This window comes from Copadichromis virginalis, linkage group LG4 (genome assembly GCF_057382275.1).
Source record: "Copadichromis virginalis isolate Kocher_CV1m ecotype Utaka linkage group LG4, C_Virginalis_male_GT1.1, whole genome shotgun sequence".
NCBI classification, from domain to species: Eukaryota; Metazoa; Chordata; class Actinopteri; order Cichliformes; family Cichlidae; genus Copadichromis; species Copadichromis virginalis.
In genome coordinates, this window is record NC_140621.1 from 2,459,230 (window position 1) to 2,474,740 (window position 15,511).

The 15,511-nt window shown below is 39.8% G+C and overlaps 1 protein-coding gene, 1 long non-coding RNA gene and 1 pseudogene across 4 annotated transcripts in view; 2 read left to right on the forward strand and 1 right to left on the reverse strand.

Moving 5' to 3' along the window:
- The window catches only part of LOC146710544 (uncharacterized), a 98,712-nt gene that overhangs the window by 62,007 nt on the left and 21,194 nt on the right, over positions 1-15,511 (forward strand). The window lies entirely within an intron of this gene.
- Positions 1,839-6,065, forward strand: LOC146710547 (uncharacterized). 3 transcript variants are annotated; one of them, XM_085453105.1, is made up of 7 exons: positions 1,839-1,902; positions 2,338-2,543; positions 2,994-3,159; positions 4,130-4,441; positions 4,578-4,645; positions 5,156-5,199; positions 5,924-6,065. In XM_085453105.1, exons 2-7 carry the CDS (start codon positions 2,340-2,342, stop codon positions 5,973-5,975), a joined length of 846 nt encoding a protein of 281 aa, XP_085309231.1. In that variant the 5' UTR covers positions 1,839-1,902; positions 2,338-2,339; the 3' UTR covers positions 5,976-6,065. The 3 variants fall into 3 exon arrangements, with proteins under 3 accessions (XP_085309231.1, XP_085309233.1, XP_085309232.1); XM_085453107.1 differs by lacking the exon at positions 5,924-6,065 and adding an exon at positions 5,339-5,739 and having other exon boundaries at positions 5,156-5,297; XM_085453106.1 differs by lacking the exon at positions 1,839-1,902 and having other exon boundaries at positions 2,295-2,543.
- On the reverse strand, positions 11,004-15,027 carry LOC146710548 (uncharacterized; annotated as a pseudogene).

The window sequence follows — 15,511 nt, forward strand, 5'->3', positions numbered from 1 at the left end:
GTCAGGACCATCATCCATGATTTATATAAAATGCATATAGCAACAGTAGCACTTTAGTTTGGACTTTATGATTTCTGTAACTGGAAAATATTATTTTGTTTAAAGACAGAAGTGACCGCATAGTTGCAACATCAAAGGGAAATATTAATTAATTAGCATCAAGTATATTTGTTGCTTAAGCGTTTGCACTATAACTTAAGTAGGATTATAACTTTTAAGGAAGGAAAGATTTCAGATATTTAGTTCACTGTTTCAGTTATTTTATATGAAATTAAAACATTTACGTTGGTCAAATATGATGCTCTAAATCAAATAAAAGTTTGAAAATAAATGATGTATTTTTAAATGCTGCAACAAATGTTCACAAAAAGTAACTATAATTAAAACCAGTTAAACAAAATCAAATGTTTGAATCATGCTTAACCAAATGCCAGGCTGGAGAGCTGAACCTAAAGTATACGTAGAAAGATTTCAACATGTGAGCAGTTTTTAATGTTTTTATCACATATAAATGTCACAGCAGTGGGTCCTGGCCCAATGCTTTGTGTTTTTGCTTTTCTTTGACTCTTGTTTTTCTTGGTTTTTGTTCTTCTTATTTATCAGGCTCTCAGTAATCTTAGTTCTCCCTCCCTCAGTGTTCATTTCAGCCTGTGTTTAGTTTCTGTTCCCGTGTCCCACGTTTCATCGTTTCATGTCGAGTCAGCCCTGTCTCTCTGTTTCCTGTGTCTCCCCAGTCAGCCCCGCCTCCCTCGGGCACTCATGTGTGATACAGAGTAATAAACCTGACTACATTTGCTACACTCTCTTTATTACCTGTTACTTTAAAATTCATACACTAATTATGTCTGCCCATCTCTCTAATGTGAAGGTCAAAGGTCAACATCCCAGTGACATAAGAATAATCCCAAAGGGGCAAAGGCAGCGGTTAATTTAGCATAAATAGCATTAAGGGTACAGCAAGGATATACTTTTACCAACCCGTTCTCACTCCCGACGCGTAAAATAATGACGATTTGTCACGTCCCTTAACTTCTCATGCTGACGCCTAAGGTACCCTTCCACGTTTTTATGTGACGCTGTGGGTTGTCAATTCATTCCAATATGAACGCGCTCGCGGCGATCAGAGACGCTTCGAGCAGAGGCTCCAGCCATCCATTTACTCCAATAATAACCCCGTCACGGCGAAACATGACGCCGTGAAGCACAATCTAACTGGAGACCCGGGGACCCTCTCCGCGAACGGGTTTTTCTCCCTAATTTAATGCTTTCTTTTAATGACATCGTTAACGTTTCTCAACAAAAACACGTGAAAGTATCACTGATAATTCAACAATAAAATGGCTTCATGTTGTGGCCATCACACAGTGTTTTCCAAACTGATTCACGATCTGAAAGTGCTCAGATTTAACGTACATAATCCTTTGTTAGGTTTATTATTTTCATTTCACACGTAAAACACATTTATAGATTCATTCACCACTCCTGTTAGTTTTGGATGCGCTCGGCTCCAGCCAATCAGACCAATTTACGCAGACGCACTAATCCCGTAACTGCACACTACCCATAATCCTCGACCGCCGTCGCTATGGGAATGAAGATAACAACAGCTTGGTGCTACCCGTTATTCCTTTATTTACTCTAAAATAATAACCAGCGATAATACGAAATTAAACTGGCCCAGTGTTTAATTATGTAATTAAAAATTGCAAATTTTAGTATTTTATTTTTTACAAATTGCAATATTTATCTACAGCGCGCCTTTAGCGACACGTCAACAGATCTTAAGCAAGGCGATTGGATGGTTTTTACTGCAATGCATCTTGGGAGTCGCAGTAAATGTATCTTTCAACTCACGGTCCTGCAGCGAAGTTTTCGACTGGACACGAGGCAGATCCTAGCTAAGTAAGTTGTGATAAACTGTGGGTAATTTGCATGTTCACTGAAATATTAATTTCAGTGATATTAAACTGATATTAAACTTGAAATGTTTTCACAGAGCAGTCTGTGTACCAAGAGAACTACTTCTGCAAAAGTTTATTTAATTTTTTTTGTGATGTATTCTCATGTGTAAGACACTTGCTTGGCCACCCAGCTAATGTTAGTACTGCTCTATTTTAGCAATGTATCTTTTCTGTAATCAATTCAGGTTTTTTTTTAACCCTATTCACGTAATTAACTCAATATTAACGACTTTAATCTCGTAATTGATTTTTTTTCTAAATATGGTGTAATACTGCCTCGTAACATAAGTTATTTCTTTGGTCATAAATTATTTTTGTAATCGTTTCACCAAAACAGACCTGAAATAATCCCTACATGTTCCATTTTCATTTGCAGAAATGACAAAGCCAAAAACCAAACCATGCCCTTCCTGTCAGGCCCCAAACACCTGCAACAGGAAGACATGCAGTGGATGCCTGGGCAGCCTGAACCTAAAGGAGGGATTGAAAAAGAAACAAGAACAGTTTAAAAACAGTAACTGGGCTGCCTCTGTTAAAAAAAACAGAAATGCGAGCAGGGTGGTTAATTCAGCCCAGTTGTCAGTAAGTTTAAAAGTTCTGATCTAATAAGTGGTTGGTCTGCTAGACAATTCTTTATTAATCACAGTTGTCAATGTTTTCTTGTATATCATGAAGTAAGAAACTAACAAGACATGTATATACACATAAAATATTAATTTATAAAAGAGCATAAATAAAAAAGTTATTCACATCAGAATAACATCATCACACTAAAGACATCCAACTAGAAAAAACTTGTTAAAAACTATTTTTATTTAAGCTACTTCTGATTTTTAATTTAATCGGCTATTAACTGAGAGACAAAACATTTCAAGATGGATTTTATCATACATTTACAGGTTTGGTCACCATAAATACTTTTTAACTATCGACAACAATAAAACAACAAAGATGTGAAACTTAAAGGTTTGTTATACATCCGTTTGCTTACATGAAAGACTGGCTGCATGTTTTTCTTTGTTGTTCTTGCAGGTTTCAAAGCTACATGCCCTGGGCTACCAACCAATTCTGTTTCTTGGACAGTTTGACCGTAAGGGCCGTATAGTAGGGGACGTGATCACTCAGATCGAACCAGCGGAAGGTGCTGCACGTGACATCCTCATGAAGATGAGGAAGCTTTATGAACACCTTCTGAGAAGTAAGATGTGCTTTGTCCATTATCTGTAACCAGGTGTCCTTATCAGGTAGCCTATCCTAGCTGTCTTTGGGTGATACTCATGGTACACCCTAGATAAGAAGGCAGATCATCACGGGGTACATAGAGACAAACAAGATGGTGAGGATGAGGATAGTTAACAGTCACCAGCTATTCTATTCTACTCTACTCTATTCTGTTCTGTTCTATTCTATTATTCAGCCAAGTTTCAGACCAGTAACCTTCTTGCTGTGAGGTGACAGCTGTCCTACATGTCCTGTTGCTAACATGAAAATAGTGTTATATCTGCCTTATTACCTCCCCATGTGTCGGTCACATCACCAAAGCTAGCCATACTGAACCTCTGGTGTTACCCACCTGAACAATTTTGTATGTGTGTGTGTGTATAGTATGGTCTTTCACACTCATGTATATACAAATGTAATTTTAAAAATCTTCACAAAAACCAGACCTGATAATTCTCTTCGAGACTTTCTAGTATAACAAATGTTATAATGTTACCAATATGAACACCAAGATTCTTAAATAACTTATATACTTCTTAAGAGGTCACCTGATTACCTCCCTGAGGTAGTTAGCATCACCATTGTACAAAACTCCTAAGTCACAGTACTAGCTTGAAGTGTCAAATGTTATTCACTACAAAGTCAGGAAAGTAGTGTCATCAGAGGAAAAAGTCATTATCTATCTGGATTTATAGTCACACTCATTAATTTATTAATGTACAATGTAGAAAAGCACTACAGATGTCACACTACCCCCGAGGGCACTTGTACTGAATGATTTGGGTCAGTGAGTGTGCGAGATGACTTATTTGATGCCAATATTTACCAGTTGTATCTTTAGTAAAACTTAACTGAAAACATGCAAATCACTACTTATTATGTGTTTATGTGTACTGTACATTTTTTCAACCCATTTTAATGAATGTTTAATATTTAAAATTTTTCAGAATTACAAGCTTCACCTCCTGCTAAACGTTCTACACCAGCAGCTGGACCATCCTCTGCTGACAGTGTGGATGCTGGACCAGTCCCAGACCCAGAGGCTCTAAACGAGGAATTTATTCTTCATTTAGAGCCTGTACCAACATCTTCCCTCTGTCAGCCTCCTGCATCCTCCTCTTCATCTCTGCTTCCTCCTGCATCCTCCTCTTCATCTCTGCTTCCTCCTGCATCCTCCTCTCCATCTCCACATCCTACATCTCCCTCAATTTCTACGGTGTACACCTCGGATGTCCCAAACAAAAAAAGGACAAGGAAAGGTTAGATGTTATGGTATTGTAAATGTACGAAACACATGACAGGTTCGTTAAGTTTGTTAAGATTTCTTTTTCTTAATTTTTGCATTTTTTCCAGTTTTACAGAACTCATGTAAATATTTCATTTGTTATTTTTCAGAATGCCGAAAACACCGTACACAGAAGATTTTCAAATATGAAGAGATAGTAGACAGGAGAGTTGTAAATGTAAGTAATTTAGCCTGCTGTTGTGCAGATTTGTTTGCGTCTTTGGACTTCCCGGATTTGAACTGTGCCTGACTGACTATCCATAAGCTTTTGTATTTGATGAATCTTCACTAATTCAGCCACTGAGTCAGGATTTCGCTCCAAATAGGACATTAAATAGGAACAGACCACCTGATACGACCTGGTCGTGCTGCCTTCCTGATGTTTACGTTCTTTAAAGTCCTCCTGACATCATGCTCAGAAGGAGTGATTGATGTGGAGGTGCTCCTTCCCATTCAGTAACATCTGCTTCAGTTAGTTTTGCTTGTGAGCCACAATGTAAGCAGTGTTGCTTTGCTGACATGCACTCGATGCTGGCAGTACAAGCATTGTAGTGGTTCTTATGTTTTTGTAAACTAATTGTATAATATATTGAGCCATTCAATAGTACACAAATGTTTATAAGCTCCTTTTTGTATGCAACTTGCATGTCTTTCTTAATTAATTGTTTGTTTATATCATGTTTTTCAGGAAAAAGAAGAAGTTAAAGTCAAGTGGAAGCCTTGCTCAACATGGTATGTAGTAACAACTTTGTTGGACGGGAACAGACATTCATATTGTTGATAAATAGTTATCACCTCAATTTGAATTCATGTATTTGGACTAAAGTAAATTGGGAGCTTTTAGCTGTCAAGCTGCTCTTCTGTGAGGAGCTTGATAGCTGTCCACCTCCAAAGTCCATTATGAGTTTTGGAGGTGGACATGGTCAACACTTTTAAGAGTAGGCATAAGACTTTACTTCTTTATAGAGCTTATAGTTAGGGCTGGTTCAGCTCAGCCCTTAGTTATGCTGTAATAGGACCAGACTGCTGGGGGTTAGTGTCCCCCCCCTCTCTCTCTGTCTCTTTCAGGGTTATGCAGGCTCAGTATTGGTTGAAGATGCAGTCACGTCTCCTTTTACTGAAAACTCTCCCCCTCTCCCTCACCACCATCTGTAAACATACATGTCTCAGTAATGCAGTTCATGCATGTTACTAACTAAACTTCTTCCCTGGAGTTTCTGTGCTCTCTCATCCAGCAGGTTCCAATGGATCGTGGCTGCTGCTGTGGTCCTGCTTGACGTCTGCTTCATATATTAATACTCTCTGACTTGATTTGATTAATTTATATTACAATGAAGGTGTATAAAGCATGACATGAATATAGAAGATATTTCATCCTAAAAAATTGTCATATGTCACAACCTAAATTGTCCTATTTTGTGTGTGGTTGTTGTTTGTTATGTTTTTCTCCTGACAGTGGCAAAGTGTGGGATGACACATGGGAACCTGCGCAGTTTTACACACAGTAAACCAGGCACCACAGGTGGCAGAGATCGCACAGTTCACAGCTTGTAGTTCAGCATAAAAGTTCAAAATAAAATATTTACTATACATTTCAACCAGTGTCTCTGTTTCACTCTCTAATTGTGGCTTAAGTACCTAACATATTCATGAATCTGATCGATCAATAATATCTTCCCTGCACTCGACATCTCATAGTTTTACATATCAGCCAACATTATTGTCTACATGCTCATAAATATAGAAGTGACTTGCTTATTATAACATATTACAAGGTAAAGTAATACTGCACTGCACGTATAGTAAGTAACACCTACTGTGTATGGGAGCCTAAAGCAAAGTTAACTGCACCAGTACCAGCTTCAGAACATATTGTATATTATATGTTTCTACCTTTTTGTAATATGTCATGTTTAGATGCAGTGACAATTGCACATTTGGAGTTGTGGTCATATGTGGTTTTTATATACAGGGTATTAAAAAAATTGACATTTTTTGCTATTTTTCTTGTTTGTTTGCACAATATTATTGTGTACATATTACATATGTAACATTATGGTTAATATTATTATTAGATATCAAAGATACAATTTGATTGAGGGTTTTCCTGTCATAATTTCAATAAAAATGCTATTACACACGTAAACAATAGGATCAAAATAAACTTTTAAAAAGTCTGTTGATCAAATGCTGATTTTCAAAACATTCTAGAGGAAAACAGAGATAAAATAATCTGAACAGTAACAGTGATTGTGGATGATGATGGAGGCTTGAATGGATTATTCTGTTTCAATCAATAGGTTTGTATCTATGACAATAATTTGATAAGTTTAACAGGTTGGTTTAGGCCTGGCAAAAAAGCAAATATTCACAAACTTTTGTTTTTGAAGAATGTTGATCTTTTTTGGGATGAAGCTATCTGGCAAAATGAGACAGCCCTTTAACCTCATCTGTACGTCTATCATGTGGCTGTGGTACTGGATTTTGGTTAGATGCATATGCAGGTTACAGCTGGGGAATGGCAGTATGTTGTGGATTGATTTGGCATGTTCAACCACTGTTACACCAAACTCTCTCACTTATAACATGATCAAGGCCTCTTACTCAGTGTCATGGATTCTCTGTAGTTTTGGGGACACGGGGCCAAAGTCTGAGGCAATAAGTCAGATCAAAGAAGGCAATGATTCTAAAATGGGAGTTTACTTATGTCATTGTATATATCCAGGAATATGTGCCTGAGGATAGTTGTGATGAAATCAATATTAAATCAAAGTATTCCTTAATTACCACAGCTGACACGAGTTCTCCATAGCTGCCTGCTGTCTCAGGATCTGTCTCCAAAAAGGACCAGGGAGCGCTAACATGTTATGTTCTAAACTGATGAAGAAAATGCACATTAAACATAGTATAAACTTACTGAGTGAAGTAATGTCAAGAGGATTCCTTTAGCTCCTATTGGGTTGGTTCCTTGATCAATGCAATACAGAATCATTAATCTGGTTTTATGTAATGTCCTCAAAACATGTCAAAATGAGGCTCACTAGTCTGTGTGGCCTCCACATGCCTGTATGACCTCCCTACAACACCTGGGCATGCTCCTGATGAAGTGGCAGATGCTCTCCTGATGGATCTCCTCCCAGACTCCAGGACTAAAGCATCTGCCCACTCCTGGACATTTTGTGGTGCAGTTGGTGGATGGAGCGAGACGTGATGTCCCAGATGTCCTCAAATGGATTCAGTTCTGGGGAATGGGCGGGCCAGTCCACAGCATCAATGCCTTCGTCTTGCAGGAACTGCTGACACACTCCAGCCACATGAGGTCTAGGATTGTCTTGCATTAGGAGGAACCCGGGGCCAACCGCACCAGCATATGGTCTCACAAGGGGTCTGAGGATCTCATCTCAGTACCTAATGGCAGTCAGGCTACCTCTGCTGAACACATGGAGGGCTGTGCAGCTCCCCAAAGAAATGCCACCCCACACCAAAACTGACCCACTGCCAAACTCATGCTGGAGGATGTTGCAGGAAGCAGAAGGTTCTCCACGGCGTCTCCAGACTGTCACAAGTGCTCAGTGTGAACCTGCTTTCATCTGTGAGGAGCACAGGGCGCCAGTGGCAAAGTTGCCAATCTTTGTGTTGTCTGGCAAATGCCAAACATCCGGCACGGTGTTGGGCTGTAAGCACAACCCCACCTGTGGACGTCGGGCCCTCATACCACCCTCATGGAGTCCATTTCTGACCGTTTGAGCAGACGTGCACATTTGTGGCCTGCTGGAGGTCATTTTGCACAGCTCTGGCCTTTCTTTCCTACCCCACAGTACCTTCCCTTACCATTTGTTTCCTACTCTTTTACTTCTTCTTTGATCACGGTTGTCTTTCTAGATAAGCAATTTCATTTGCTCTGGGGCGAGTCACTGGCTCGGGTGCATTCTGGGACTGTCAGTTCACCAGTGTGCTGGCATGCTTCTTAACAAACACACCACTACAGCAAACATCTATTGTACTTGTTGATTTCTTCGACAAAACACTGAACAAAACATGTCCTTGTGAGTGTGCTGCCTGGTGCTTTTAAATTTTGTGATAATTTGAGCAGCCCAGAAAGCATCCCATAAATTAAATTATGTTATCGTATCTGAACATGTACACTAGTCATTAAATTAGATGGGAAATAATGATTCAGGGTAAACAACTGCACCAAGGAAATTCCATTTTTCTTCTCAAAATGTAAAATGTCTGTTGAAAAATCACATTGAACAGAGATGTGATTAACTTTTTATTTTACCAAACATAACATCAATGATGACACAATCAGTCTTCATCAGAAGTGCTCAAATCACTCTCAGTGGCATCGTCTGGAATGTCCTCCTCCTCCTCCGAGTCCATTTCCAGGAGTGGTTGGTGGCTGAGGATTCTCTTGTACACGTCCTTTACTTTGAGCATTTCAGCTTTCAGTTCACTTTGTTTTTTTAAAACCAGGCTACAGAGTCCCTTCTGTGCATCCTCCGACATGCCAACAAAGGAGGCTGTAAAAAGAACAAAACAAATAAATATGAGAAAAGTAAAAAAAACAAACAAAAAAAAACATCACCTCATAAACACAAGGAATTAGGATGCTGTAATTAAACATTTTTTTAAAAGGGAGAAGGCAGTGTTAGCTAGCAATCTAGATATAGGTAAAAGATCCAGTAAGACTTTAGCATCTGCTCTTATTTTCAATCGATTCATCAAAAAATTAATAAATAAATAAAGTGCTTACAGTCTGAGGAGATTGTCCCCAACACCACAGAACGCATTCGCAACACTGTCCAGTGATGCTGCATCTCCCTGCAGAGCATCATCTCCTCCTCTCTCAGGCGCCTCACAGCCATCACCTTCTCAAAGACCTTTCTCTTTGTCCGGAGGTCAGCAGCAGCTACAGTTTAACAACATCAGATGGGAAAACATAGCAGCATATTATGATTCAAGAACAAAACATTCAACTACTGCTCAGATACTGGGAGTTTGTTTAAAAAGGATATTTGGAAATCAAGAGCTTACGTTCACTTGTGCTCTGCCAGGGCCAAATATCGGTCTGCATGAGGGCATCACTGGATACGATTTGCTTTGTTGGTTCAGCGAGCTTGTTGTAGTCGTCAACAGCAGCCGCCAAGCGTTTCTTCTCAACTAAGATGACCTTGCGAATTCTGTGTCGCCTCTTGTTGCTATCTGTAAATAAGCATAAAAAATTCACACCTTCACATAATGTATATAGTTACATTTTAATCTACACTCATCAATTTGTTTGCTGGAACAAATCACATCCAGCTCAAACAAACCTGGATCTGATTTTATTCTGTTTACAAAGTAGCTGCACAAGCTGTACAAACTCAGCATCAAACGGTCCGTTTCAAAGAAACTGTGACACCATTTTGTCTGTAAAGACTTTGTGTTCGCACTCTGATGATGACGACAAGCTCCTCTATTCGTGCCTGCAACGCTCCAAGGCTGCCATCAGTTTGATCACTTTCTAAGTGAGAGGAATATTAATCAGAGCACAGGATGAGTAACAGTCACCAAACTACACTGGACTCTGTAATCACTGACTTGATGACATTCATTATAAGACATCTGGAGCCTTCATGTGCTGCTATCTCATGATAATCATGAGATAACAAGTATGTTGGTGTTCAGGTTTATAAAACCAACTAGTACGACATTATTTCAACCCAGGTTCTATCCAATTTGATGAAACACAACAACTCTGCCATAAATTCTGCTTTTACAAGGCTTATTTTTCATTGTTTGTTGACACTGTCAGAAAGATCTTAACTCTAAGTTCTTTAATGAGGCCATGGTGGGTCCTATTGTTATACATGAGTTATACATCCTTTGTCCCACACGCCATCAGACTGTTTAACTCCTCTCTGGAGGGGAGAGGGAGGGGAAACAGGAGGACAAAGGAGGGGGGAACAACTAAGCTGTAGTGCCTCTTCACCTCACTGTACAATACCTTGTGCAATACTTTTTGTAAATAGTCAACAGTGCAATAGACTCAATACTTGAAATGTGCAATTCACTTGTATTTTTATTTTTTATTCCTATTTATTCTATTTATCCCCTTTGTATATTTTATTTATATTTGTCTCTGTATTTATATGTGTGTGTGTGTGTGTGTGTGTGTGTGTGTGTGTGTGTGTGTATATATATATATATATATATATATAACAGTTCTGTAACTGTAACTTTGGTCGGTGCTGTGCTTTTTTTGGAAGTCGAATTTCCCAGAGGAACCCACCCGAGGGATTAATAAAGTTCTATCTTATCTTATCTCTTATCTCTTATTATATTGAGACTCACCTTCAGCCCATTGCTGCAGTGTGTCGTCATCCACACCCAGCTCATTTCTGCTCGCATTCAGGCTCCACTTGTTCTCTAAGGATCCTTATGATCTAAGAATGCATTCATAAATGTCATTCATATTGACATTAAAAGAGTACTGGTGTTTTCCCCCCATTACCACACACATTAAAATGGGTGTTGAAAAAATGACCTTTAGATATCACTGGCTCAAAGTGCGGCCCAGTTGTTCCACTTTCCTTTTGTTCCACCCCAAAGCCAGGAGGGTCAGCATGTCTGTTCGCCCTGCATTTCAGTTAGTATACAAATTAGAATTAATGAGCAGGAGACTGAGTGGAATCTCAGACACGGACACACACCTGCTTTAGACATGTACTTCGTTGTGATGGCCGCCCTAGACAGGAAACTGTTTACTTGTTCCACCTCTTCTCCAACTGTTGAACCGGCCCCATCCTGAAACGCACCTCCCCATTTGATCTATAGAAAGGAGGTCACAATACATGACTGCTGAATTCATTCAACCTTATAACAAAATGTCTCAAACTAATCCAAAACTACAAGCTGCAGTATACCTCGCATTTCCAAGTGTGAGCTTTGCATGCATGACGGAGAGAAGAGGAAGCATTGACAAGAGGTTCCTCAGCTCAGGGCACTGCTGAGCCACCTTGGTTAAATAGGGGAAATATTTACAGGCCACATCGGAGCAAAGGAACGTAATATGTCCTGGGACGCTAGCTGCCAACTTCCTCTGGAGAAAAAGGGGGTAAGCAAAGATCTCCCCTCGAAACATGTTCAATGCAGCTAAGAGGACTCCGTGGCGACAAACAGCTATTTCCATGCCCTCCTCATCCAACTTCCCAGTGGACTTTTTGGACGACTCCTTTGCTGCAGTCCAAGATGAAGATCCGCACAACCCTTTCCCCGGGACCTATACACTCAAAGATTTTAACATAAAAGACATGACATGATGAAGCCCTATCAGGGACAAACTTTTTAAAACAAATGCATAACAATTAGCTGAATTAGCCTCGAGTCACACAAGACCTCAGATCTCCCCAGGACAGCACTGATAACACAAAATAAAAATCATGTTGTTTTTTTTAAATACACATGGTGACAAAATTAAGTACACATTAAGATAAAGTAAAGTAAATAGTATTACGACAACACCAAGAGAAAAATAAAAAAAAAATATCGACCCATCCATATATGTCTACACACACACACACACACGTAAGTGTATATGGTTACGGCATTAACGTCATTTTAACAAGATTAACAGCACTAATATATATGTGTATCTTACATGATTTGTGTGTCTCTGGATGTATTTCACAAACTCAGCAACTTCCTCATCTTTCTCAATGAAGACACCTTCAAAGTTCCCCTGCTCTGAAGTGCTGAACGAACACAGTGACAGTTGTTTGAAAAGAAACATTAAAATACATTTTTCTACAAATCCATATTTGACTTATGTCCACAATGCATAATGTACCTTGCATTAGACTGAAAGCGATAAAGCTTGCGGTTTCCATCAACTGAGACGGCAAGCATGTGTGGAGTGCAGGCAGGGCAGCTAAAGCATGGCTCCTTGCACATCCTGTCCACCTCAAACTTTACAGCACTCCACTCCAAGAAACTTTTACTGAAGGCATCAGCTGATATTCGGCCATTCTTTTACATAGAGGACATACAACAGAATATTCAAGGACAGTCATCATAAACATTGATTTGCACAATTTCCTTAAACTTGGCAAATTTAGGAACTCACCCTTCCAAAATGGGCTGTTCGTTCATCCAGCATTTTGACAAATGCCTTAAGTGACATCCCTGGTGCAGCCTTCTTAATGTCATAGAAAGACTGAAAGGCATCCATTGAAAACAGGGTGCAGAAATTTAAGGTGCCAGGCCAATATCCACTACCCAGGATGTCCTTAACTGAGGGGGACCACATTAGGCCACAGCTGGTGCAAGGTTATAACGGCCTTTAGAAAGGATCAGGAGAAATTCAGTCATGGCTCAAAGCATTCATTTTTTTCATGTTGTTTTCAAAGCGGTCTGGTAAATCCAAATGACCTTTGACAGGTGCCCACATATACTGCGGGCCGAGGGTAATTAAAACAAAGATAGCAATGCACAATTTGCAATAAAACCTCCAAACACATCTATTGTGTATGTAGTGTGTGACAAAAGGGCAACTTACCATTTATGGTTACAAGAGCCACAATTGCACCGGGTGAAACCTCAACGTTACCTGCTGGGCAGTCACACACAGTCTGGCCTTTGCACAGGCAACAGCCGAACTAACATTAAAACACACAATATATATAAAAAGAATTAGAAATTAACTGATACACAATAAATATACAATAACAGCACCCACTCATACTCATACATAGCAAGAAATGCATAAGACTTAAAAACTGTACCTATTGGCTTGTGAAACTCTGATGAAGGCTGCAAAAACCCTCCTGTTACTGCCTCTCTGCTGTGCAGGACAACGCGTGTGTGAACTGCAATATCACAGTCAGCACAAAGGAATGGAAGAGACAGGCAGTCCAGACACCTCACAACTACTTGTTTGCCACACTGACACACACGGTGTGACTGTGGATCCAGAGTAGCTAACATATTGTCTATAAGACAAGGCCTGGCCTCTTTCCACTTTTGCGAGGACACCATATTTCTGATCGCCCAGTGAGTAGCAGCTGACTCAGACGACGTCTCACAAGTCATGGCTGCGTCCTCTTCTCCATCCTCCAACAACTGAAGGAGCTCCTGACGAAGCACCTCAGTTCCACACACTAACAGAAAAAAAATAAAGAAAGGAAGAAACTCTTCCACAAAGTGAAAAACACTCTGGGCAGTATGTTTCTTAGGACTGCACAAAAGCCCTGCATAACTCAACTATAACAACAAATATAAAAGTAAACAGAAATCACAACATATACAAGAAGGTAAAGTACCTTTTGTTGGGTTGACACTGGCAACATAACCAGGTTCTTCACGTGGACATTGATGCTGCTCTCTGGACACTGGGGGGGGGGGGATGAAGAATATTTACTTACTGAAATTCTTCGGTGAAAACAAGTTGTGAGATAAAATCAATGGTTGTGTGAACACTGACCACGTGGCATGCAACTAGTACTTCGACTGGTTGATGGTCTTTGAGGAATAAAAGCTCCCTGTCTGTCACGTGTTTTCCAGCGCACTGGTCTTGGCTGAGGTTCACTCCGTGCATCATTCTACGCAATTAACAAGGAAAAAAGGGAACACCTAAAATACAGTCCATGATTAAAGCAAAGATTATCAAACATCTTAAGTTAACCAACTTAATTTGACATAAACTTTAAACAAAAATTCAAATAACATAACGTTTACTCCGTACAAAATATGTGTTCCCTCTTTAACAACTGTTTCCACTAAAAATGTTACCTGCATATCTTGAAGGAGTTCGTCAGCAGCCTGAAGCTCTTCCTCCAGCTCGGGATCCTCTGAATCACTCATTTTCAAGCTAAAGAGGAAAGAGATTTTTGCAGAACTCAGTGACATAAACACATAACTAACGCAATTCTAATTATTTTCAGTCTTGGCGCTCCGGTTAATGTTAGCAATTAACGTTAGCATCATCAGTTTGTAAAGAGCTAGCAGAACTCTTAGCGCAAAAACTGCTTTGCGCACCATGTGAGGGTATTTTGCAGCACACAAGTCCTTTAACGTTTGTAATAGATTTAATCCATCATCGTTGGATTAAATGGCTAATGCTGCAGTAGACACGTGTAGTCGTTACCTAGCAAGCATGCTGACGGTAGCTGTAGCCATTTTTAAATACATTACACCGTTTCCGAGATCAGTCACCTCTGTTTGTTTGAAGCGTTTATGAAAAAACTAACTTTGAAACACACATCAAGGTATTATGTTAAATATATGTATTTTTTACATACCTGCATTAGAATCAATCAGTTCCGCCTCATTTTCTTATTCTTATAAATGGGTCTCTCCGTTCTCCCGTCAGCCTTTGCTTACACAGGTTGCGTCTGATTGGCTGGAGCCGAGCGCATCCAAAACTAACAGGAGTGGTGAATGAATCTATAAATGTGTTTTACGTGTGAAATGAAAATAATAAACCTAACAAAGGATTATGTACGTTAAATCTGCGCACTTTCAGATCGTGAATCAGTTTGGAAAACACTGTGTGATGGCCACAACATGAAGCCATTTTATTGTTGAATTATCAGTGATACTTTCACGTGTTTTTGTTGAGAAATGTTAACGATGTCATTAAAAGAAAGCATTAAATTAGGGAGAAAAACCCGTTCGCGGAGAGGGTCCCCGGGTCTCCAGTTAGATTGTGCTTCACGGCGTCATGTTTCGCCGTGACGGGGTTATTATTGGAGTAAATGGATGGCTGGAGCCTCTGCTCGAAGCGTCTCTGATCGCCGCGAGCGCGTTCATATTGGAATGAATTGACAACCCACAGCGTCACATAAAAACGTGGAAGGGTACCTTAGGCGTCAGCATGAGAAGTTAAGGGACGTGACAAATCGTCATTATTTTACGCGTCGGGAGTGAGAACGGGTTGAGTTGGTGTACGGCGAGCTGTGAGAGGACAGAGATGGAGAACGCACATTTAACTCTTTAACAGGAGATACGTTACGACTAACAGACGACTGCTGTCTACATGATGTCTTTGCAGCCCTTATGCTAC